Source organism: Ranitomeya variabilis, chromosome 4 (assembly GCF_051348905.1).
Source record: "Ranitomeya variabilis isolate aRanVar5 chromosome 4, aRanVar5.hap1, whole genome shotgun sequence".
Classification (NCBI taxonomy): Eukaryota; Metazoa; Chordata; class Amphibia; order Anura; family Dendrobatidae; genus Ranitomeya; species Ranitomeya variabilis.
In genome coordinates, this window is record NC_135235.1 from 9,716,106 (window position 1) to 9,741,262 (window position 25,157).

Genomic DNA, 25,157 nt, shown 5'->3' on the forward strand with positions numbered 1-25,157 from the left:
TTCCATCCTCGCTTTTCTTCGGGTCATGTGGAGCCTTCTGACTGTCCTGGGGTGGATTCTGTGGTGGATAGGTTGCAGCGGATCTGGAATCATGTGGTGGACAACTTGAAGTTGTCACAGGAGAGGGCTCAGCGCTTTGCCAACCGCCGCCGCGGTGTGGGTCCCCGACTACGCGTTGGGGATTTGGTATGGCTTTCTTCCCGCTTTGTTCCTATGAAGGTCTCCTCTCCCAAATTTAAACCTCGTTTTATTGGGCCTTACAAGATATTGGAAATCCTTAATCCTGTATCTTTTCGTCTGGATCTTCCTGTGTCGTTTGCTATCCACAACGTGTTTCATAGGTCCTTGTTGCGGCGGTACGTTGTGCCTGTGGTTCCTTCTGCTGAGCCTCCTGCTCCGGTGTTGGTTGAGGGCGAGTTGGAGTATGTGGTGGAGAAGATCTTGGATTCTCGCCTCTCCAGGCGGAGGCTTCAGTACCTGGTCAAGTGGAAGGGCTATGGTCAGGAGGATAATTCCTGGGTGGTCGCCTCTGATGTTCATGCGGCCGATTTAGTTCGTGCCTTTCATGCCGCTCATCCTGATCGCCCTGGTGGTCGTGGTGAGGGTTCGGTGACCCCTCACTAAGGTGGGGGTACTGTTGTGAATTTACTTTTTGCTCCCTCTAGTGGTTACTAGTTTTTTGACTCTGGTTTTTCTGTCATTCCTTTTATCCGCACCTGGGTCGTTAGTTAAGGGTGTTGCTATTTAAGCTCCCTGGACCTTCAGTTCAATGCCTGGCAACGTAGTTATCAGAGCTAGTCTGCTGTGCTCTTGTCTACTGATCCTGGTTCCAGTTATATCAGCTAAGTCTGCCTTTTGCTTTTTGCTATTTGTTTTGGTTTTGTATTTTTGTCCAGCTTGTTCCAAATATATATCCTGACCTTTGCTGGAAGCTCTAGGGGGCTGGTGTTCTCCCCCCGGACCGTTAGACGGTTCGGGGGTTCTTGAATTTCCAGTGTGGATTTTGATAGGGTTTTTGTTGACCATATAAGTTACCTTTCTTTATTCTGCTATCAGTAAGCGGGCCTCTCTGTGCTAAACCTGGTTCATTTCTGTGTTTGTCATTTCCTCTTACCTCACCGTTATTATTTGTGGGGGGCTTCTATCCAGCTTTGGGGTCCCCTTCTCTGGAGGCAAGAAAGGTCTTTTGTTTTCCTCTACTAGGGGTAGCTAGATTCTCCGGCTGGAGCGTGTCATCTAGAATCAACGTAGGAATGATCCCCGGCTACTTCTAGTGTTGGCGTTAGGAGTAGATATATGGTCAACCCAGCTACCACTGCCCTATGAGCTGGATTTTTGTATTCTGCAGACTTCCACGTTCCTCTGAGACCCTCGCCATTGGGGTCATAACACCCATGACTCCTCTATCCTCCTCCTCTCCTCCAGGACTCCTCTATCCTCATCCATGGCTATGCTATCCTCCTCCTCCCTCCAGGACTCCTCAATCCTCCTCCTTCCTCTAGGACTCCTCAATCCTCCTCTAGGACTCCTCTATCCTCCTCCCCTCTTCCAGGACTCCTCTATCCTCCATCTTCCTCCAAGACTCCTCAATCCTCCTCCTTTCTCTAGGACTCCTCTATCCTTCTCCAGGACGCCTCTATTCTCCTCCAGGACTCCTCAATCCTCCTCCTTCCTCTAGGACTCCTCTATCCTCCTCTAGGACTCCTCTATCCTGCTCCAGGACTCCTCAATCCTCCTCCTTCCTCTAGGATTCCTCTATCCTCCTCTAGGACTCCTCTATCCTCCTCTATCCTCCTCCAGGATTCCTCTATCCTCCTCCTTCCTCCAGGACTCCTCTATCCTCCTCCTTCCTCTAGGACTCCTCTATCCTCCTCCAGGACTCCTCCATCCTCCAGGACTCCTCCTTCCTCTAGGACTCCTCTATCCTCCTCCCCTCTTCCAGGACTCCTCTATCCTCCTCCTTCCTCCAAGACTCCTCTATCCTCCTCCAAGACTCCTCAATCCTCCTCCTTCCTCTAGGACTCCTCTATCCTCCTCCTTCCTCCAGGACTCCTCTATCCTCCTCCTTCCTCCAGGACTCCTCTATCCTCCTCCAAGACTCCTCTATCCTCCTCCAAGACTCCTCTATCCTCCTCCAAGACTCCTCTATCCTCCTCCAAGACTCCTCAATCCTCCTCCTTCCTCTAGGACTCCTCTATCCTCCTCCAGGACTCCTCAATCCTCCTCTTTCATCTAGGATTCCTCTATCCTCCTCCCCTCTTCCAGGACTCCTCTATCCTCCTCCTTCCTCCAGGACTCCTCTATCCTCCTCCAGGACTCCTCAATCCTCCTCTTTCATCTAGGACTCCTCTATCCTCCTCCCCTCTTCCAGGACTCCTCTATCCTCCTCTAGGACTCCTCTATCCTCCTCCCCTCTTCCAGGACTCCTCTATCCTCCTCTAGGACTCCTCTATCCTCCTCCAGGACTCCTCAATCCTCCTCCTTCCTCTAGGACTCCTCTATCCTCGTCCCCTCCTCCAGGACTCCTCTATCCTCCTCCAGGACTCCTCTATCCTCCTCCCCTCTTCCAGGACTTCTCTATCCTTCTCCTTCCTCTAGGACTCCTCTATCCTCCTCCAAGACTCCTCTATCCTCCTCCTTCCTCTAGGACTCCTCTATCCTCCTCCAGGACTCCTCAATCCTCCTCTTTCATCTAGGACTCCTCTATCCTCCTCCCCTCTTCCAGGACTCCTCTATCCTCCTCCTTCCTCCAGGACTCTTCTATCCTCCTCTAGGACTCCTCTATCCTCCTCCCCTCTTCCAGGACTCCTCTATCCTCCTCTAGGACTCCTCTATCCTCCTCCAGGACTCCTCAATCCTCCTCCAGGACTCCTCAATCCTCCTCCTTCCTCTAGGACTCCTCTATCCTCCTTCCTCCAGGACTCTTCTATCCTCCTCTAGGACTCCTCTATCCTCCTCCCCTCTTCCAGGACTCCTCTATCCTCCTCTAGGACTCCTCTATCCTCCTCCAGGACTCCTCAATCCTCCAGGACTCCTCAATCCTCCTCCTTCCTCTAGGACTCCTCTATCCTCCTCCCCTCCTCCAGGACTCCTCAATCCTCCTCCCCTCCTCCAGGACTCCTCAATCCTCCTCCTTCCTCCAGGACTCCTCAATCCTCCTCCAGGACTCCTCAATCCTCCTCCTTCCTCTAGGACTCCTCTATCCTCCTCCAGGACTCCTCAATCCTCCTTCCTCCAGGACTCCTCTATCCTCCTCCTTCCTCCAGGACTCCTCAATCCTCCTCCTTCCTCTAGGACTCCTCAATCCTCCTCCTTCCTCCAGGACTCCTCTATCCTCCTCCAGGACTCCTCTATCCTCCTCCCCTCTTCCAGGACTCCTCTATCCTCCTCCTTCCTCCAGGACTCTTCTATCCTCCTCTAGGACTCCTCTATCCTCCTCCCCTCTTCCAGGACTCCTCTATCCTCCTCTAGGACTCCTCTATCCTCCTCCAGGACTCCTCAATCCTCCTCCAGGACTCCTCAATCCTCCTCCTTCCTCTAGGACTCCTCTATCCTCCTCCCCTCCTCCAGGACTCCTCAATCCTCCTCCCCTCCTCCAGGACTCCTCAATCCTCCTCCTTCCTCCAGGACTCCTCAATCCTCCTCCCCTCCTCCAGGACTCCTCAATCCTCCTCCTTCCTCTAGGACTCCTCTATCCTCCTTCCTCCAGGACTCCTCTATCCTCCTCCTTCCTCCAGGACTCCTCAATCCTCCTCCTTCCTCTAGGACTCCTCAATCCTCCTCCTTCCTCCAGGACTCCTCTATCCTCCTCCAGGACTCCTCTATCCTCCTCCCCTCTTCCAGGACTCCTCTATCCTCCTCCAGGACTCCTCTATCCTCCTCCAGGACTCCTCTATCCTCCTCCTTCCTCCAGGACTCCTCTATCCTCCTCCAGGACTCCTCAATCCTCCTCCTTCCTCTAGGACTCCTCTATCCTCCTCCCCTCCTCCAGGACTCCTCTATCCTCCTCCCCTCCTCCAGGACTCCTCTATCCTCCTCCCCTCTTCCAGGACTCCTCTATCCTCCTCTAGGACTCCTCTATCCTCCTCCAGGACTCCTCAATCCTCCTCCTTCCTCTAGGACTCCTCTATCCTCGTCCCCTCCTCCAGGACTCCTCTATCCTCCTCCAGGACTCCTCTATCCTCCTCCCCTCTTCCAGGACTCCTCTATCCTTCTCCTTCCTCTAGGACTCCTCTATCCTCCTCCAAGACCCCTCTATCCTCCTCCTTCCTCTAGGACTCCTCTATCCTCCTCCAGGACTCCTCAATCCTCCTCTTTCATCTAGGACTCCTCTATCCTCCTCCCCTCTTCCAGGACTCCTCTATCCTCCTCCTTCCTCCAGGACTCTTCTATCCTCCTCTAGGACTCCTCTATCCTCCTCCCCTCTTCCAGGACTCCTCTATCCTCCTCTAGGACTCCTCTATCCTCCTCCAGGACTCCTCTATCCTCCTCCAGGACTCCTCAATCCTCCTCCTTCCTCTAGGACTCCTCTATCCTCCTCCCCTCCTCCAGGACTCCTCAATCCTCCTCCCCTCCTCCAGGACTCCTCAATCCTCCTCCTTCCTCCAGGACTCCTCAATCCTCCTCCAGGACTCCTCAATCCTCCTCCTTCCTCTAGGACTCCTCTATCCTCCTCCAGGACTCCTCAATCCTCCTTCCTCCAGGACTCCTCTATCCTCCTCCTTCCTCCAGGACTCCTCAATCCTCCTCCTTCCTCTAGGACTCCTCAATCCTCCTCCTTCCTCCAGGACTCCTCTATCCTCCTCCAGGACTCCTCTATCCTCCTCCCCTCTTCCAGGACTCCTCTATCCTCCTCCTTCCTCCAGGACTCTTCTATCCTCCTCTAGGACTCCTCTATCCTCCTCCCCTCTTCCAGGACTCCTCTATCCTCCTCTAGGACTCCTCTATCCTCCTCCAGGACTCCTCAATCCTCCTCCAGGACTCCTCAATCCTCCTCCTTCCTCTAGGACTCCTCTATCCTCCTCCCCTCCTCCAGGACTCCTCAATCCTCCTCCCCTCCTCCAGGACTCCTCAATCCTCCTCCTTCCTCCAGGACTCCTCAATCCTCCTCCCCTCCTCCAGGACTCCTCAATCCTCCTCCTTCCTCTAGGACTCCTCTATCCTCCTTCCTCCAGGACTCCTCTATCCTCCTCCTTCCTCCAGGACTCCTCAATCCTCCTCCTTCCTCTTGGACTCCTCAATCCTCCTCCTTCCTCCAGGACTCCTCTATCCTCCTCCAGGACTCCTCTATCCTCCTCCCCTCTTCCAGGACTCCTCTATCCTCCTCCAGGACTCCTCTATCCTCCTCCAGGACTCCTCTATCCTCCTCCTTCCTCCAGGACTCCTCTATCCTCCTCCAGGACTCCTCAATCCTCCTCCTTCCTCTAGGACTCCTCTATCCTCCTCCCCTCCTCCAGGACTCCTCTATCCTCCTCCCCTCCTCCAGGACTCCTCTATCCTCCTCCCCTCTTCCAGGACTCCTCTATCCTCCTCTAGGACTCCTCTATCCTCCTCCAGGACTCCTCAATCCTCCTCCTTCCTCTAGGACTCCTCTATCCTCGTCCCCTCCTCCAGGACTCCTCTATCCTCCTCCAGGACTCCTCTATCCTCCTCCCCTCTTCCAGGACTCCTCTATCCTTCTCCTTCCTCTAGGACTCCTCTATCCTCCTCCAAGACTCCTCTATCCTCCTCCTTCCTCTAGGACTCCTCTATCCTCCTCCAGGACTCCTCAATCCTCCTCTTTCATCTAGGACTCCTCTATCCTCCTCCCCTCTTCCAGGACTCCTCTATCCTCCTCCTTCCTCCAGGACTCTTCTATCCTCCTCTAGGACTCCTCTATCCTCCTCCCCTCTTCCAGGACTCCTCTATCCTCCTCTAGGACTCCTCTATCCTCCTCCAGGACTCCTCTATCCTCCTCCAGGACTCCTCAATCCTCCTCCTTCCTCTAGGACTCCTCTATCCTCCTCCCCTCCTCCAGGACTCCTCAATCCTCCTCCCCTCCTCCAGGACTCCTCAATCCTCCTCCTTCCTCCAGGACTCCTCAATCCTCCTCCAGGACTCCTCAATCCTCCTCCTTCCTCTAGGACTCCTCTATCCTCCTCCAGGACTCCTCAATCCTCCTTCCTCCAGGACTCCTCTATCCTCCTCCTTCCTCCAGGACTCCTCAATCCTCCTCCTTCCTCTAGGACTCCTCAATCCTCCTCCTTCCTCCAGGACTCCTCTATCCTCCTCCAGGACTCCTCTATCCTCCTCCCCTCTTCCAGGACTCCTCTATCCTCCTCCTTCCTCCAGGACTCTTCTATCCTCCTCTAGGACTCCTCTATCCTCCTCCCCTCTTCCAGGACTCCTCTATCCTCCTCTAGGACTCCTCTATCCTCCTCCAGGACTCCTCAATCCTCCTCCAGGACTCCTCAATCCTCCTCCTTCCTCTAGGACTCCTCTATCCTCCTCCCCTCCTCCAGGACTCCTCAATCCTCCTCCCCTCCTCCAGGACTCCTCAATCCTCCTCCTTCCTCCAGGACTCCTCAATCCTCCTCCCCTCCTCCAGGACTCCTCAATCCTCCTCCTTCCTCTAGGACTCCTCTATCCTCCTTCCTCCAGGACTCCTCTATCCTCCTCCTTCCTCCAGGACTCCTCAATCCTCCTCCTTCCTCTAGGACTCCTCAATCCTCCTCCTTCCTCCAGGACTCCTCTATCCTCCTCCAGGACTCCTCTATCCTCCTCCCCTCTTCCAGGACTCCTCTATCCTCCTCCAGGACTCCTCTATCCTCCTCCAGGACTCCTCTATCCTCCTCCTTCCTCCAGGACTCCTCTATCCTCCTCCAGGACTCCTCAATCCTCCTCCTTCCTCCAGGACTCCTCTATCCTCCTCCCCTCCTCCAGGACTCCTCTATCCTCCTCCCCTCCTCCAGGACTCCTCTATCCTCCTCCCTCCAGACTCCACATAGACTGTCAGCACTATCACCTATTCCTTCCATGGTAATGTGACAGATGGGGGGTCCAGGCTGCTCCCCTTATCTCCCCTCGGTCACATATCACTGCTTTGCTATGGGTGACATTTCTTGCCCGCTCCCCACTTTCTGACCATGGTAGGAGGCCGCGTCTCTCGAGGATCGGAGTAATTACCTGCAGAGGAAAGTAACCGGAGCGTATTCCGGATTAATCAGGGGTCGGTGACAGATGTGATAGAATCGTGGGGTCACGGCGGGGGCCGCATCACAGCCAATATCTCGTCATTTCTCCAGTGCAAGAAAAATAGGAAGTGAAGCAACTCCGCAGCCAAACCTGCCACCGTTCTGTGCACACAGCTCCCCTGCACAGTGCCGGGCTGGGGTGCCAAGTGCCCACCAGTACCAATGACTTTGGGGGTCACATACTGACTACGGGGGGAGCGGGGGTCACACACTGACTACAGGGAGAGCGGGGGTCACACACTGACTACAGGGAGAGCGGGGGTCACACACTGACTACAGGGAGAGCGGGGGTCACACACTGACTATGGGGAGAGCGGGGGTCACACACTGACTATGGGGAGAGCGGGGGTCACACACTGACTACAGGGAGAGCGGGGGTCACACACTGACTACGGGGGGAGCGGGGGTCACACACTGACTACGGGGGGAGCGGGGGTCACACACTGACTACGGGGGGAGCGGGGGTCACACACTGACTACGGGGGGAGCGGGGGTCACACACTGACTATGGGGAGAGCGGAGGTCACACACTGACTATGGGGAGAGCGGAGGTCACACACTGACTATGGGGAGAGCGGGGGTCACACACTGACTACGGGGAGAGCGGGGGTCACACACTATGGGGAGAGCGGGGGTCACACACTGACTACGGGGGAGCGGGGGTCACACACTGACTACAGGGAGAGCGGGGGTCACACACTGACTACGGGGGGAGCGGGGGTCACACACTGACTACGGGGGGAGCGGGGGTCACACACTGACTACGGGGGGAGCGGGGGTCACACACTGACTACGGGGGGAGCGGGGGTCACACACTGACTATGGGGAGAGCGGAGGTCACACACTGACTATGGGGAGAGCGGAGGTCACACACTGACTATGGGGAGAGCGGGGGTCACACACTGACTACGGGGAGAGCGGGGGTCACACACTATGGGGAGAGCGGGGGTCACACACTGACTACAGGGAGAGCGGGGGTCATACACTGACTATGGGGAGAGCGGAGGTCACACACTGACTATGGGGAGAGCGGGGGTCACACACTGACTACAGGGAGAGCGGGGGTCATACACTGACTATGGGGAGAGCGGGGGTCACACACTGACTACAGGGAGAGCGGGGGTCATACACTGACTATGGGGAGAGCGGGGGTCACACACTGACTACGGGGAGAGCGGGGGTCACACACTGACTACGGGGAGAGCGGGGGTCACACACTGACTATGGGGAGAGCGGAGGTCACACACTGACTATGGGGAGAGCGGGGGTCACACACTGACTATGGGGAGAGCGGGGGTCACACACTGACTACGGGGGAGCGGGGGTCACACACTGACTACAGGGAGAGCGGGGGTCACACACTGACTACAGGGAGAGCGGAGGTCACACACTGACTACGGGGGGAGCGGGGGTCACACACTGACTACGGGGGGAGCGGGGGTCACACACTGACTACGGGGGGAGCGGGGGTCACACACTGACTATGGGGAGAGCGGAGGTCACACACTGACTATGGGGAGAGCGGAGGTCACACACTGACTATGGGGAGAGCGGGGGTCACACACTGACTACGGGGAGAGCGGAGGTCACACACTGACTATGGGGAGAGCGGGGGTCATACTGACTCAGTTATAAGTTAGTGGCGAGCGTGCTCGGATAAGGTGTGGTCTTGCTCGTGTGATAACCGAGGGTCTTCAGCTCGAATAATATGTCCGTTTCCCAGCGGCTGCTCGATAGAAGCAAAACATGCGGGGATCGTCTAACAAACCGACAATCCCCGCATGTGCTGCAGCTAATGGCCGCGAGCCCTGCAGCCGCGGATAGCGCACGCTCGCCCATCACTATTAGGAGGGTCTAGTTGGTTTTGCAGCTCAGCAGTCAGTATCACACAAGAGAGGATTAGATACAGCAGCTCAGCAGACAGTATCACACCTGACTTAGATACACAGCTCAGCAGCCAGTATCACACCTGACTTAGATACAGCAGCTCAGCATCCAGTATCACACCTGACTTAGATACACAGCTCAGCAGCCAGTATCACACCTGACTTAGATACAGCAGCTCAGCAGACAGTATCACACCTGACTTAGATACACAGTTCAGCAGACAGTATCACACCTGACTTAGATACACAGCTCAGCAGTCAGTATCACACAGGAGAGGATTACATACACAGCTCAGCAGCCAGTATCACACCTGACTTAGATACACAGCTCAGCAGCCAGTATCACACCTGACTTAGATACAGCAGCTCAGCAGACAGTATCACACCTGACTTAGATACAGCAGCTCAGCAGACAGTATCACACCTGACTTAGATACACAGCTCAGCAGACAGTATCACACCTGACTTAGATACAGCAGCTCAGCAGACAGTATCACACCTGACTTAGATACAGCAGCTCAGCAGACAGTATCACACCTGACTTAGATACACAGCTCAGCAGACAGTATCACACCTGACTTAGATACACAGCTCAGCAGACAGTATCACACCTGACTTAGATACACAGCTCAGCAATCAGTATCACACAGGAGAGGATTACATACACAGCTCAGCAGCCAGTATCACACCTGACTTAGATACACAGCTCAGCAGCCAGTATCACACCTGACTTAGATACAGCAGCTCAGCAGACAGTATCACACCTGACTTAGATACACAGCTCAGCAGCCAGTATCACACCTGACTTAGATACACAGCTCAGCAGACAGTATCACACCTGACTTAGATACACAGCTCAGCAGTCAGTATCACACAGGAGAGGATTAGATACACAACTCAGCAGTCAGTATCACACAGGAGAGGATTACATACACAGCTCAGCAGCCAGTATCACACCTGACTTAGATACACAGCTCAGCAGACAGTATCACACCTGACTTAGATACACAGCTCAGCAGTCAGTATCACACAGGAGAGGATTAGATACACAACTCAGCAGTCAGTATCACACAGGATAGGATTACATACACAGCTCAGCAGCCAGTATCACACCTGACTTAGATACAGCAGCTCAGCAGACAGTATCACACCTGACTTAGATACACAGCTCAGCAGACAGTATCACACCTGACTTAGATACACAGCTCAGCAGACAGTATCACACCTGACTTAGATACACAGCTCAGCATCCAGTATCACACCTGACTTAGATACAGCAGCTCAGCAGACAGTATCACACCTGACTTAGATACACAGCTCAGCATACAGTATCACACCTGACTTAGATACAGCAGCTCAGCAGCCAGTATCACACCTGACTTAGATACAGCAGCTCAGCAGACAGTATCACACCTGACTTAGATACACAGCTCAGCAGACAGTATCACACCTGACTTAGATACACAGCTCAGCAGTCAGTATCACACAGGAGAGGATTACATACACAGCTCAGCAGCCAGTATCACACCTGACTTAGATACAGCAGCTCAGCAGACAGTATCACACCTGACTTAGATACACAGCTCAGCAGCCAGTATCACACCTGACTTAGATACACAGCTCAGCAGTCAGTATCACACCTGATTTAGATACAGCAGCTCAGCAGACAGTATCACACCTGACTTAGATACACAGCTCAGCAGACAGTATCACACCTGACTTAGATACACAGCTCAGCAGTCAGTATCACACAGGAGAGGATTACATACACAGCTCAGCAGCCAGTATCACACCTGACTTAGATTCACAGCTCAGCAGCCAGTATCACACCTGACTTAGATACAGCAGCTCAGCAGACAGTATCACACCTGACTTAGATACACAGCTCAGCAGACAGTATCACACCTGACTTAGATACACAGCTCAGCAGACAGTATCACACCTGACTTAGATACACAGCTCAGCAGACAGTATCACACCTGACTTAGATACACAGCTCAGCAGACAGTATCACACCTGACTTAGATACACAGCTCAGCAGACAGTATCACACCTGACTTAGATACACAGCTCAGCAGACAGTATCACACCTGACTTAGATACACAGCTCAGCAGACAGTATCACACCTGACTTAGATACACAGCTCAGCAGTCAGTATCACACAGGAGAGGATTACATACACAGCTCAGCAGACAGTATCACACCTGACTTAGATACACAGCTCAGCAGACAGTATCACACCTGACTTAGATACACAGCTCAGCAGACAGTATCACACCTGACTTAGATACACAGCTCAGCAGACAGTATCACACCTGACTTAGATACACAGCTCAGCAGACAGTATCACACCTGACTTAGATACACAGCTCAGCAGCCAGTATCACACCTGACTTAGATACACAGCTCAGCAGTCAGTATCACACCTGATTTAGATACAGCAGCTCAGCAGACAGTATCACACCTGACTTAGATACACAGCTCAGCAGACAGTATCACACCTGACTTAGATACACAGCTCAGCAGTCAGTATCACACAGGAGAGGATTACATACACAGCTCAGCAGCCAGTATCACACCTGACTTAGATTCACAGCTCAGCAGCCAGTATCACACCTGACTTAGATACAGCAGCTCAGCAGACAGTATCACACCTGACTTAGATACACAGCTCAGCAGACAGTATCACACCTGACTTAGATACACAGCTCAGCAGACAGTATCACACCTGACTTAGATACACAGCTCAGCAGACAGTATCACACCTGACTTAGATACACAGCTCAGCAGACAGTATCACACCTGACTTAGATACACAGCTCAGCAGACAGTATCACACCTGACTTAGATACACAGCTCAGCAGTCAGTATCACACAGGAGAGGATTACATACACAGCTCAGCAGACAGTATCACACCTGACTTAGATACACAGCTCAGCAGACAGTATCACACCTGACTTAGATACACAGCTCAGCAGACAGTATCACACCTGACTTAGATACACAGCTCAGCAGACAGTATCACACCTGACTTAGATACACAGCTCAGCAGCCAGTATCACACCTGACTTAGATACACAGCTCAGCAGCCAGTATCACACCTGACTTAGATACACAGCTCAGCAGACAGTATCACACCTGACTTAGATACACAGCTCAGCATACAGTATCACACCTGACTTAGATACACAGCTCAGCATACAGTATCACACCTGACTTAGATACACAGCTCAGCAGCCAGTATCACACCTGACTTAGATACACAGCTCAGCAGACAGTATCACACCTGACTTAGATACACAGCTCAGCAGTCAGTATCACACAGGAGAGGATTACATACACAGCTCAGCAGCCAGTATCACACCTGACTTAGATACAGCAGCTCAGCAGACAGTATCACACCTGACTTAGATACACAGCTCAGCAGACAGTATCACACCTGACTTAGATACATAGCTCAGCAGACAGTATCACACCTGACTTAGATACACAGCTCACTGCCTCTGGGTATGACATAAGTTTGTGCACCCCCTCATTACCTGTACACTGTGGTCGGCGGTTCGTTACATTCCGTCGTTGCGTTACATTCACACGTCGCAGCGGATCGTGATCGTCCGGGACGGGATGAGGCCGCAGGGAAGACACAATGTATCTCACCCATGAAATAATAAGCTGGAGAATTCATCGCCCTCCCACAATCTCGCGCTCGCCCTTCATGGCTGACGTCCTGGGGCTGATGGTTCATCAGGCGACATCTCACGTCATGTTCGCTTAGCTGCGCCAACAGGACTTCGCCGGGCGCCGCGGCCGAACATGGAAAATGGGCAAAGAAAGCAAATCCTGGGGAAAATCCGGCGGTGCGGAAAATCAGCGCGTTTACCCTCATCAGCGTCATTAGACGAGGGGCCGCTGAGCCGCAGTCATTCTCTGCAGCCCACGGTGGTCATCTGCAATGTAAACAGCCGCTAATGGAGGGACAGCGAGCACCAAGCTGCAGAAAAGACTGATGATGCCTGCACGCCGCCATAATCCCACGGACTATTACAGACGGCGGCGGTCGTCAGAGTTGGACTGAGCACTCCATCAGAGGTGGTCTGGGAACACAGAGGTGGTCTGGGAACGTCATCAGATGTGGACTGGGAACGCCGTCAGGTGGACTGGGCACGCCGTCAGAGGTGGACTGGGCACTGCATCGGATGTGGACCGGGAACGCCGTCACAGGTGGTCTGGGCACGCCGTCAGAGGTGGTCTGGGCACGCCGTCAGAGGTGGTCTGAGCACACAGTCAGAGGTGGACTGGGCACGCCGTCAGAGGTGGACTGGGCACGCCGTCAGAGGTGGACTGGGCACGCCGTCAGAGGAGGACTGGGCACGCCGTCAGAGGAGGACTGGGCACGCCGTCAGAGGTGGACTGGGCACGCCGTCAGAGGTGGACTGGGCATGCCGTCAGAGGTGGTCTGAGCACGCCGTCAGAGGTGGTCTGAGCACGCCGTCAGAGGTGGACTGGGCACGCCGTCAGAGGTGGACTGGGCACGCCGTCAGAGGTGGACTGGGCACGCCGTCAGAGGTGGACTGGGCACGCCGTCAGAGGTGGTCTGGGCACGCCGTCAGAGGTGGACTGAGCACGCCGTCAGAGGTGGACTGGGCACACAGTCAGAGGTGGACTGAGCACGCTGTCAGAGGTGGACTGAGCACGCCGTCAGAGGTGGTCTGAGCACACAGTCAGAGGTGGACTGGGCACGCCGTCAGAGGTGGTCTGAGCACACAGTCAGAGGTGGACTGGGCACGCCGTCAGAGGTGGACTGAGCACACAGTCAGAGGTGGACTGGGCACGCCGTCAGAGGTGGACTGAGCACGCCGTCAGAGGTGGACTGGGCACACAGTCAGAGGTGGACTGGGAACGCCGTCAGAGGTGGACTGAGCACGCCGTCAGAGGTGGACTGAGCACACAGTCAGAGGTGGACTGGGCACGCCGTCAGATGTGGACTGAGCACGCAGTCAGAGGTGGACTGGGCACGCCGTCAGAGGTGGACTGGGCACGCCGTCAGAGGAGGACTGGGCACGCCGTCAGAGGTGGACTGGGCATGCCGTCAGAGGAGGACTGGGCACGCCGTCAGAGGTGGACTGGGCACGCTGTCAGAGGTGGACTGGGCACACAGTCAGAGGTGGACTGGGAACGCCGTCAGAGGTGGACTGAGCACACAGTCAGAGGTGGACTGGGCACGCCGTCAGAGGTGGACTGGGCACGCCGTCAGAGGTGGACTGGGCATGCCGTCAGAGGAGGACTGGGCACGCCGTCAGAGGTGGACTGGGCATGCCGTCAGAGGAGGACTGGGCACGCCGTCAGAGGTGGACTGGGCACGCCGTCAGAGGTGGACTGGGCATGCCGTCAGAGGAGGACTGGGCACGCCGTCAGAGGTGGTCTGAGCACGCCGTCAGAGGTGGTCTGAGCACGCCGTCAGAGGTGGACTGGGCACGCCGTCAGAGGTGGACTGGGCACGCCGTCAGAGGTGGTCTGGGCACGCCGTCAGAGGTGGACTGAGCACGCCGTCAGAGGTGGACTGGGCACACAGTCAGAGGTGGACTGAGCACGCTGTCAGAGGTGGACTGAGCACGCTGTCAGAGGTGGACTGAGCACGCCGTCAGAGGTGGTCTGAGCACACAGTCAGAGGTGGACTGGGCACGCCGTCAGAGGTGGTCTGAGCACACAGTCAGAGGTGGACTGGGCACGCCGTCAGAGGTGGACTGAGCACACAGTCAGAGGTGGACTGGGCACGCCGTCAGAGGTGGTCTGGGCACGCCGTCAGAGGTGGACTGGGCACACAGTCAGAGGTGGACTGGGCACGCCGTCAGAGGTGGTCTGGGCACGCCGTCAGAGGTGGACTGGGCACGCAGTCAGAGGTGGACTGGGCACGCCGTCAGATGTGGACTGAGCACGCAGTCAGAGGTGGACTGGGCACGCAGTCAGAGGTGGACTGGGCACGCCGTCAGAGGTGGTCTGGGCACGCCGTCAGAGGTGGACTGAGCACGCCGTCAGAGGTGGACTGGGCACACAGTCAGAGGTGGACTGAGCACGCTGTCAGAGGTGGACTGAGCACACAGTCAGAGGTGGACTGGGCACGCCGTCAGAGGTGGACTGGGCACGCCGTCAGAGGTGGACTGGGCACGCCGTCAGAGGTGGTCTGAGCACACAGTCAGAGGTGGACTGGGCACGCCGTCAGAGGTGGACTGAGCACGCCGTCAGAGGTGGACTGGGCACACAGTCAGAGGTGGACTGAGCACGCTGTCAGAGGTGGACTGAGCACACAGTCAGAGGTGGACTGGGCACGCCGTCAGAGGTGGACTGGGCACGCCGTCAGAGGTGGACTGGGCACGCCGTCAGAGGTGGTCTGAGCACACAGTCAGAGGTGGACTGGGCACGCCGTCAGAGGTGGACTGGGCACACAGTCAGAGGTGGACTGGGCACACAGTCAGAGGTGGACTGAGCACGCCCGTCCCAGCATTACTAGATATAATCAGCGGCGCCCTCTGACGCTTCTCTCCCATTGGTTTCACTGATCCGAATACAAGGTCACATGACCTCAGAGGAAGCGACAATGAAACATTGTATCCAGTGTTAAAGGGCCAGTCACCCCAGAGACCCTGTGTGTCAGGACTGGCAGGAGGCTGAGGGGCTATACGTGCACACTGGCCTTCAGCCCCCAATAAGCAGGTGCATTATGGGACTTCTCATTTGCAGGTTTATTATGGAAAGTGACATTATTCTGCATTTCTTCTTCTTTTACCTGAAGAAGGTGACGAAGAATTGCACCAGGTCCATGATGGTGTTGTGCTGCGAGAACGCGATCTGAAAGACAAAAGCAGAAACCGGGATTAACCCCAGAGCTCCCGGCTGCAGAATATTGCACTTTCTGTTGGTGAAGACTGGAGGAGAATCTGGAGGTTTCCTGCGACCTTCCTGCGTCTTTCAGCTTCTCCGCGGGGCCCGGCTCCTCCACACCGAGCAGAACATATGCTGAGGAAGACGGCAAGACCCCCGGATACGGTCCACCTGACAGAAAGGTGACCTTCAGAGGGGAACATCTCTGGGCCCAAAACAAGAGACTAAAGGCGGCAAAGAAGGACCACTCTGCCATGTACACACTAACTATGGGGACAGGATGTAAGAGCAGAACAGTGAGTGCAGCTCTGGAGGAGACTGGAGGATAAGACAGGATGTAAGAGCAGACTAGTGACTGCAGCCACAATAATGAATAGCTGCCATTCTCTCCTCTATGGCTGCGGTCCTGTGGCCCCCGGGGCCCCTGCCGCCTGTCATCCTCCATACATCTTATGTATATTTGCAGACTGTTAATTCTCGTGTAATTATTTCTCCGCTCTGGAATCAGGAAGTAATTTCACCTCATCGGAGACAAATTGGAAATTGCTTTAATTAAGTGAAGCGACAGCAGCGAGAAGGAGGCGGCGAAGGGTCCGCGCAAATCTTACCTGCGGGGAAAGGGACCAACATCCACTATCTACACATACAAGGGGGTTATATCAGTACTGGAGCGTTATAAGAGGGGCTAATATCAGTCACATATGATGTAATGTCTGGGGGTTATATCAGTACTGGAGCGTTATAAGAGGGGCTGATATCAGTCACAAACGGTGTAATGTCTGGGGGTTATATCAGTACTGGAGTGTAAGGAAATAGGAAGAATTTCTTATTACTTCAATTACACATACAGAGCTCTCAGCTGCAGTTTCCTCTGCCTGCATGTGCCTGTGTGCGATTTCACCTTCCCCCTCCCTCCCCTCTGCTATACAGCTGTAATGTGAGACCAGCGTGCCAGCAACCTTCACTGAGCACTTTATGGCTTTAAGCTGGGAAAGGCAGCCATAGTCCCATGTGCTCTTGTTCCTGTAGAGACTTAATAGTAAGGCATGTAACCAAAAAAGCCCTAGGCGCTCTACAAAGGTGTACACAAAATAGTATGGGGTGCAAGTGAGTGATAAATCAAATGAATAATGAGAGAAAAAGCATCACTCCAAATATGCACACCACATACACAAAAATAAGAGACATGATAATAAATCATATATGAAAAAACAAGATTTTTATTGACACACAACACACAATATAAAACATAATTAAAAACAGCAAAGAGCCTTGTCCATACACAATCATATAAATCTGAGTATAAGAGTGAATACTCAACAAAATAGTGTGATGAGGACTACCTGAATGCAAGCCTGTGCAGCTATAGGCAAAAAGGGGTTAATAGAAGCAAGCCAGAAAACAGTCCTTCAGGCTAGCAATATAAAGCCCCCTAGCAACCATGATAGTAACCCACTGGGCAATATAACAAGTCAATACCTAGATGGCAAAAGACTGCACCTATGTGGCTCATGGGATAAAAATACACTACGCTATCTAGCAAATAAGAGTGACCAAATGGACTCCAGCATAAGTCCCAAGGTCACCATGAATATGGTGAGGAGATGCAGCAATACATAATGAAAGACCCCAGAAAATGCTGAGGCCAAGTTACCCAGTGCGAGGTAGCAACCCAAAAGCAGATCCACAGGAAAGCAGGTGGAGAGGACAAGGCCCAGTGCAGCCCCACGCGTATCGCCCCCACTGATAGGGCTTCATCAGGGGATCTGCTTTTGGGTTGCTACCTCGCACTGGGTAACTTGGCCTCAGCATTTTCTGGGGTCTTTCATTATGTATTGCTGCATCTCCTCACCATATTCATGGTGACCTTGGGACTTATGCTGGAGTCCCTTTGGTCACTCTTATTTGCTAGATAGCGTAGTGTATTTTTATCCCATGAGCCACATAGGTGCAGTCTTTTGCCATCTAGGTATTGACTTGTTATATTGCCCAGTGGGTTACTATCATGGTTGCTAGGGGGCTTTATATTGCTAGCCTGAAGGACTGTTTTCTGGCTTGCTTCTATTAACCCCTTTTTGCCTATAGCTGCACAGGCTTGCATTCAGGTAGTCCTCATCACACTATTTTGCTGAGTATTCACTCTTATACTCAGATTTATATGATTGTGTATGGACAAGGCTCTTTGCTGTTTTTAATTATGTCTTATATTGTGTGTTGTCGAGGGTGAGTTACAAGGTTTTATCTAGGCCACGCCAGTTTGGTGGGGTTGGTCTACCCAACCTCCGAAACTATTGCAGGGCGGCCATATTAGTTCGCCTCTTGGACTGGAAATATAAAATTAAATTTAAAAAATGGGTAGAGTTGGAACAAGAATGGTCCGATTTGCCTCTTCAGTATCTTCAGTGGATCCCAAAGCAATATGCTCTTCAACAGGGGAGATTTTCCTTCCTAACCTCAGAGGCTATGAGGGCATGGCACTGCAGTGGGGTGAAGGGGTCCGCTCCTTCTGGGGCCAGCCTTCTTACACCTATTTTTTGCAACCCGGCATTTCCTCCGGGCATTCACAGGAAAGCCTTCATGGGATGGAAATACGAGGATGACATACGGGTTGGTGATATCTTACAGCGTGGCGAGACTCCCACCCTCTGTTCCCTCCAAACCCAATCTCCCTCCACTAAACTTCTTTGGTGGGAGTACTTGCAGGTCCGGTCCTTCCTGGCCTCTTTGAATTTGCCAAGGGGTTCGAACTGTAGACTCTCTCCCTTGGAACTGTTGTTTGCCGGTGGAGACCCCCCGAGCAGGGGAATCTCTTCCCTCTACTCAATTTTTTCAACACCTGACTCTGACGCAAGGCTCTATTTCCAGTCTGCTTGGGAGAAGGATTTAGGGCGGACTCTGTCGGATGAGGATTGGGAGCGTTGCTTCCTGATGAACCATAAACTCCCGAGTTCCAGTGAGGCCTCGGAGAAGGGGTATAAACTGCAATATAGGTGGTACCTCACACCTGACAGGTTACACAAATTTTCTCCCTCAATTTCAAACTGCTGCTGGAGGTGTGGAAATGGCATTGGCTCCCTTTTGCATATCTGGTGGGGCTGCCCCTTGATTAGAACATTCTGGGACCAAGTGTTCCGAAATTATGGTTTGATCACAGGCAAGCACATCACCGGTACTCCAGAGATAGCATTGCTCTCCATGATTCCCGGTTCGGTGAGATCCCAAAAAAAGGACATCCTTAAATTTTGCCTAGCAGCTGCTAGAACGGTCATCCCCCGCCGATGGCGAGACCCGGTTCCCCCCGATGTTGTGGAGTGGTTTTCAGAATTTGAAACCATCTTTAGGATGGAGGAAATTGAAGCAGACCTTTCACAGACAAGGGTCTCCTTCTTAGGTACCTGGACTGAATGGATTCTATTTAAAGATTCTGCTCGTTTCCCTGACCTGTGTACCTGAATACACCTGTCTATTCTACAGTCGATTACTAAGCTACTCTTCCTTTCTTTTCGTGTTCTCATTTTATATATCTTTTCTTGAGCCCCACCTAATTGGGCTCCCCCCTCTATTTTTTCTTCTATCTCCCCCCTGGGTGAGCTGTTCACCTTCCACCAGCTCGGTGTGATAGGTCTGTACCATGATTTACCAGTTACTTTTACAATGATACTATCTGCGTGCATGTCTCGCTTTAGGGGACATGGGCGCACTGATTTTAGGTATGCTTTACTTTATTTACGGTAATGAAAGTCCTCGCCTGTTGCGGGGGCAAGGAGTTATTGCTTATATGTTAAAGATACCGTAGTCATTCTTGAGGGTTTACTCCCTCTAATTTTTTTTTTTTCTCTCTTTTTTGTAAGATTTATGCAAGGTTTGTGAATGAGTGTTTTTTTGTGTTACTCTTCTCGAATTGTATATTATAAGAAAAAGTACTTTGATCATTGACGTAGTTTTCAACTACTGTTTTTCTTGTAAAATTCTCTTCTCTTTAATAAAAATATATTTAACCATATATTGTGTGTTGTGTGTCAATAAAAATCTTGTTTTTTCATATATGATTTATTATCATGTCTCTTATTTTTGTGTATGTGGTGTGCATATTTGGAGTGATGCTTTTTCTCTCATTATTTAATAGTAAGGCATAACTCGACCCCAATCAGTCACAGAGATATGAAAGTTATACATTTGGGACGTGCGACAATAGGGCTACACGCCGGTGCGTTTTCTGAGCGCAGCGCATCGCAGGGACCGAGAGACGGATTGCAGTTTAAGTGGTCATATATCTACCTCTTGTTTACACATAAAGGGACCCCCATGACGTGGGGAGCATCATGATCACTGTGTCGTCTTTCTAGGAGGTTAATACGCCAAGATAGGCGGGATGATGGTTTTTCATATACTCAAGAGAGAGGAGTGCATTCATAGCTCTGCCCACCCCATGAGGTCATCCAGGGGGAGAGACCCTTAGTTTTGGTCAAAGGTATAAAACTCAGATGCCCAGACAAAGGGGGGTCTTTTGCCGGGGGATTCAGCTACGACAGGCTGTGCAGTCTGACCTGAAGATAAGTGGGGAAGGTCCCCTCCCCTGCCACCACACAGTGTACCATTGAATGATATGAAAGAACCGTAAGTCGATTTTCACCGTTAATCCTTTTTATTTGTAATTGTTTGTACATACGATACTTGTCTTCTTTTATAATATCCTTTTACCCTTTTGTAAACACTGCCTACCTTTTTGGAGTAAAATAAATAAAATTACTAGCTTTTTCTCCTTGCTCTATAACGTACTGTCACGTCCTTTACACTACTAATGTGAGGGGGCTTCGGACCCGTTATTAATTAACAAATCGGAGCTGGTGGCAGCGGATTTGTCCTGTGCATTTGGGAGGCTTTGTAGCAATGGACGGCGTTGATAATTATTGTGCCCGCCTGAGTGGGAGCAGTTATATCGCCCTCGCTGCAGTGTGCCCATTAGCCAGTACAAAGTAAGGCTATATCTGTGTATCGATATACTTTTCTGGTTTCCTGATGAAGGAGTCATAGTACTCTGAAACGCGTTGAATAAAGCCACTTTTCATCTGAATCTCCATTTGGACTTCTATCTTTCAAGCAGCGCGGAGTTAATCCACCTTTTTATCCCTTTATGCTTTCTTTACTCTGGCTGGTCACCGGTGGATCTGCCGCAGCTAATATTTCTATGAGCCGGTGTTTGGGCTCTATCTGGTGAGTAAAATCTGATTAGAGGTATCTCCTAATACCCAGATAACACCCTATTGCGCTTTTACTTTCCTTCCAGCTTTTTATTGGTTCATTTCTTTGTGATTTGTGTTGTTTTTTGTCGTCTGATTGGACTTTTGTTCTTATGTTTTGTTCTGTTGTGTTTTATTTTGTAATATATCGTAGTTGTGTCACGTGAAGTCATTTCTATCTATATAATCATCTAAGGTGTACTTCCGTCTGTCTGTCTGTCTGTCTGCCAGACAGGCCGCGACCAATCAGCTACAGGCTTAGTCCGGCCGTGAATTGGCCCCTCCCTACTCCCCTCCAGTCAGTGCCAATGTCGGACCAACTTTTTACTATTGATGCTGCCTATCTGGGTAATTTCACAATGCATCACTGGGAACGGAAGCTGGCGGCAGCATCGCGGGCATCGGGACAGCTTCGGTGGACGCCAGAGGGTGAGTATATAACTATTTTTTATTTTAATTTTATTTTTTTAACAGGGATATGGTGCCCACACTGCTATATACTAAGTGGGCTGTGCTATGTACTATGTGGCTGTGCTATATACTGCGTGGGCTGTGTTATATACTGCGTGGGCTGTGTTATATACTGCGTGGGCTGTGCTATATACTACGTGGCTGTGCTATATACTGCGTGGGCTGTGTTATATACTGTGTGGGCTGTCCTATATACTGTGTGGGCTGTGCTATATACTACGTGGCTGTGCTATATACTGCGTGGGCTGTGCTATATACTACGTGGCTGTGCTATATACTGCGTGGGCTGTGCTATATACTGCGTGGGCTGTGCTATACACTACGTGGGCTGTGCTATATACTGCGTGGGCTGTGTTATATACTGCATGGGCTGTGCTATATATTACGTGGCTGTGCTATATACTACGTGGCTGTGTTATATACTGCGTGGGCTGTGTTATATACTGCGTGGGCTGTCCTATATACTGCGTGGGCTGTGCTATATACTACGTGGCTGTGCTATATACTGCGTGGGCTGTGCTATATACTGCGTGGGCTGTACTATATATTACGTGGCTGTGCTATATACTGCGTGGGCTGTGCTATATACTACGTGGCTGTCTGTGTTATATACTACTTGGCTGTGCTAAGCGCGACGTACATACATACATATTCTAGAATACCCGATGCGTTAGAATCGGGCCACCATCTAGTATATAATAAAAGACCTACAATCTATTACTCCCTGTTATCAGCCAGTACTGGGGGAGCTGTTTTCGCTGGTAACCTCCAGCTTTATTGGTTTCTGTGGAGTAGAGGGAATATTACTTTTCGCTCTTCAGCTCTGGAAGTAATGAGTTCTGCAGAAGCGTCGGCCCACTCAGGTCATAGGTTCCCGGCGCTCCGGCCGCTCCCCTGTAACTCAGTGACATTTCAGGCAGTTGCTGGTGATTTATTTATTTCTTCTGATGAGATCTAAATGTTAATATCAGGGGGCGCTGCCCCACATTGTGTAGCCGTGTCACAGGAGAAGTGTGCGTTACTATGGAGGTGAGGGGGTCCCAAAACTACAGGTAGTAGTCAGAGAATATAGGGGCCAAGGATGTGTGTACAATACAGGCAGCGACTACAGGGTCCAAGGGCAGAGCTCAAATTAATGGAATGTGCAAGGGGGCCCCTTATGGCTTACAAAGCATGCTGGAGTGGCGGACCCCCGTTATCATGCAGCAATAGAGTGGCGGACCCCCTTCATCATGCAGCAATGGAGTGGCGGACCCCCTTCATCATGCAGCAATGGAGTGGCGGACCCCTGTTAGGCTATGTGCACACTTTGCGGATTCCACTACGGATTTTTCCGCAGCGGAATTCCAAAATCCGCAGTGAAAACCCGTCGCGGTTTTTACTGCGGATTTATCGCGGTTTTTACTGCGGATTCTTCTGCGGTTTTTCATCTGCATTTTCCTATTGGAGCAGGTGAAAATCCGCAGAAAAGAAGTGACATGCTGCGGAATGTAATCCACTGCGTTTCCGCGCGGTTTTTTCCGCAGCATGTGCACAGCATTTTTTGTTTCCCATAGGTTTACATTGTACTGTAAACTCATAGGAAACTGCTGCGGATCCGCAGCAACATTCGCAAAGTGTGCACATAGCCTTATCATGCAGCAATGGAGTGGTGGACCGCCGTTATCATGCAGCAATAGAGTGGCGGACCCCGCTATCATGCAGCAATAGAGTGGCGGACCCCCGTTATCATGCAGCAATAGAGTGGCGGACCCCCGTTATCATGCAGCAATAGAGTGGCGGACCCCCGTTATCATGCAGCAATAGAGTGGCGGACCCCCGTTATCATGCAGCAATGGAGTGGCGGACCCCGCTATCATGCAGCAATAGAGTGGCGGACCCCCGTTATCATGCAGCAATAGAGTGGCGGACCCCCGTTATCATGCAGCAATAGAGTGGCGGACCCCCTTCATCATGCAGCAATGGAGTGGCGGACCCCCTTCATCATGCAGCAATGGAGTGGCGGACCCCCGTTATCATGCAGCAATGGAGTGGCGGACCCCCGTCATCATGCAGCAATGGAGTGGCGGACCCCCGTCATCATGCAGCAATGGAGTGGCGGACCCCCGTCATCATGCAGCAATGGAGTGGCAGACCCCGCTATCATGCAGTAATAGCGTGGCGGACCCCCTTCATCATGCAGCAATGGAGGGGAGGACCCCCGTTATCATGCAGTATAGAGTGGCGGACCCCGTTATCATGCAGTATAGAGTGGCGGACCCCGTTATCATGCAGTATAGAGTGGCGGACCCCGCTATCATGCAGTATAGAGTGGCGGACCCCGCTATCATGCAGCAATGGAGCAGGGGATCATCCGGTTCTTTCATTCCGGTTTTCGTTCCTTCATTATTTATTGCTTTCTTCTATGACTTTCTTACATTTACATCAGTAATTTCACAATTTTCAGAAGAGTTAAGAAAATTCCATAAATAATAATTCAGCAGAACACGAAGTTCTCAGATCATTTCTACTATCTACAACCAGAAGGAAAAGCATAAATATTATATTTACTAATATTATATCCTGAGGAAGATTTCACCGCGGAGGAACAAAGCAGAACGAGGAGGGAATAAAGGGGAAACCATCTACACATGAACTCCACCAGCAGAATAGTGAGTGCAGCTCTGGGGTATAATACAGGAGGTAACTCAGGATCAGTAATGTAATATATGTACACAGTGACTGCACCAGCAGAATAGTGAGTGCAGCTCTGGAGTATAACACAGGAGGTAACTCAGAATCAGTAATGTAATGTATGTACACAGTGACTGAACCAGCAGAATAATGAGTGCAGCTCTGGGGTATAATACAGGATGTAACTCAGGATCTGTAATGTATGTACACAGTGACTGCACCAGCAGAATAGCGAGTGCAGCTCTGGAGTATAATACAGGATGTAACTCAGGATCTGTAATGTAATGTATGTACACAGTGACTGCACCAGCAGAATAGTGAGTGCAGCTCTGGGGTATAATACAGGATGTAACTCAGGATCTGTAATGTATGTACACAGTGACTGCACCAGCAGAATAGTGAGTGCAGCTCTGGAGTATAATACAGGATGTAACTCAGAATCAGTAATGTAATGTATGTACACAGTGACTGCACCAGCAGAATAGTGAGTGCAGCTCTGGGGTATAATACAGGATGTAACTCAGGATCTGTAATGTATGTACACAGTGACTGCACCAGCAGAATAGCGAGTGCAGCTCTGGAGTATAATACAGGATGTAACTCAGGATCTGTAATGTAATGTATGTACACAGTGACTGCACCAGCAGAATAGTGAGTGCAGCTCTGGGGTATAATACAGGATGTAACTCAGGATCTGTAATGTATGTACACAGTGACTGCACCAGCAGAATAGTGAGTGCAGCTCTGGAGTATAATACAGGATGTAACTCAGAA

General features: G+C 51.8%; 1 protein-coding gene across 2 annotated transcripts in view; it reads right to left on the minus strand.

The window, feature by feature from the left end:
- ATRNL1 (attractin like 1) overlaps positions 1 to 25,157 on the minus strand; it is a 767,569-nt gene that overhangs the window by 243,563 nt on the left and 498,849 nt on the right. For both annotated transcript variants that reach the window (XR_013214392.1, XM_077257919.1), the window contains exon 25: positions 15,905 to 15,966. Coding sequence is in view for 1 of the 2 variants with exons in the window: in XM_077257919.1 (XP_077114034.1) it covers positions 15,905 to 15,966 (62 nt within the window). In the remaining variant the exon portion in view is untranslated. The remainder of the gene's footprint in view (positions 1 to 15,904; positions 15,967 to 25,157) is intronic.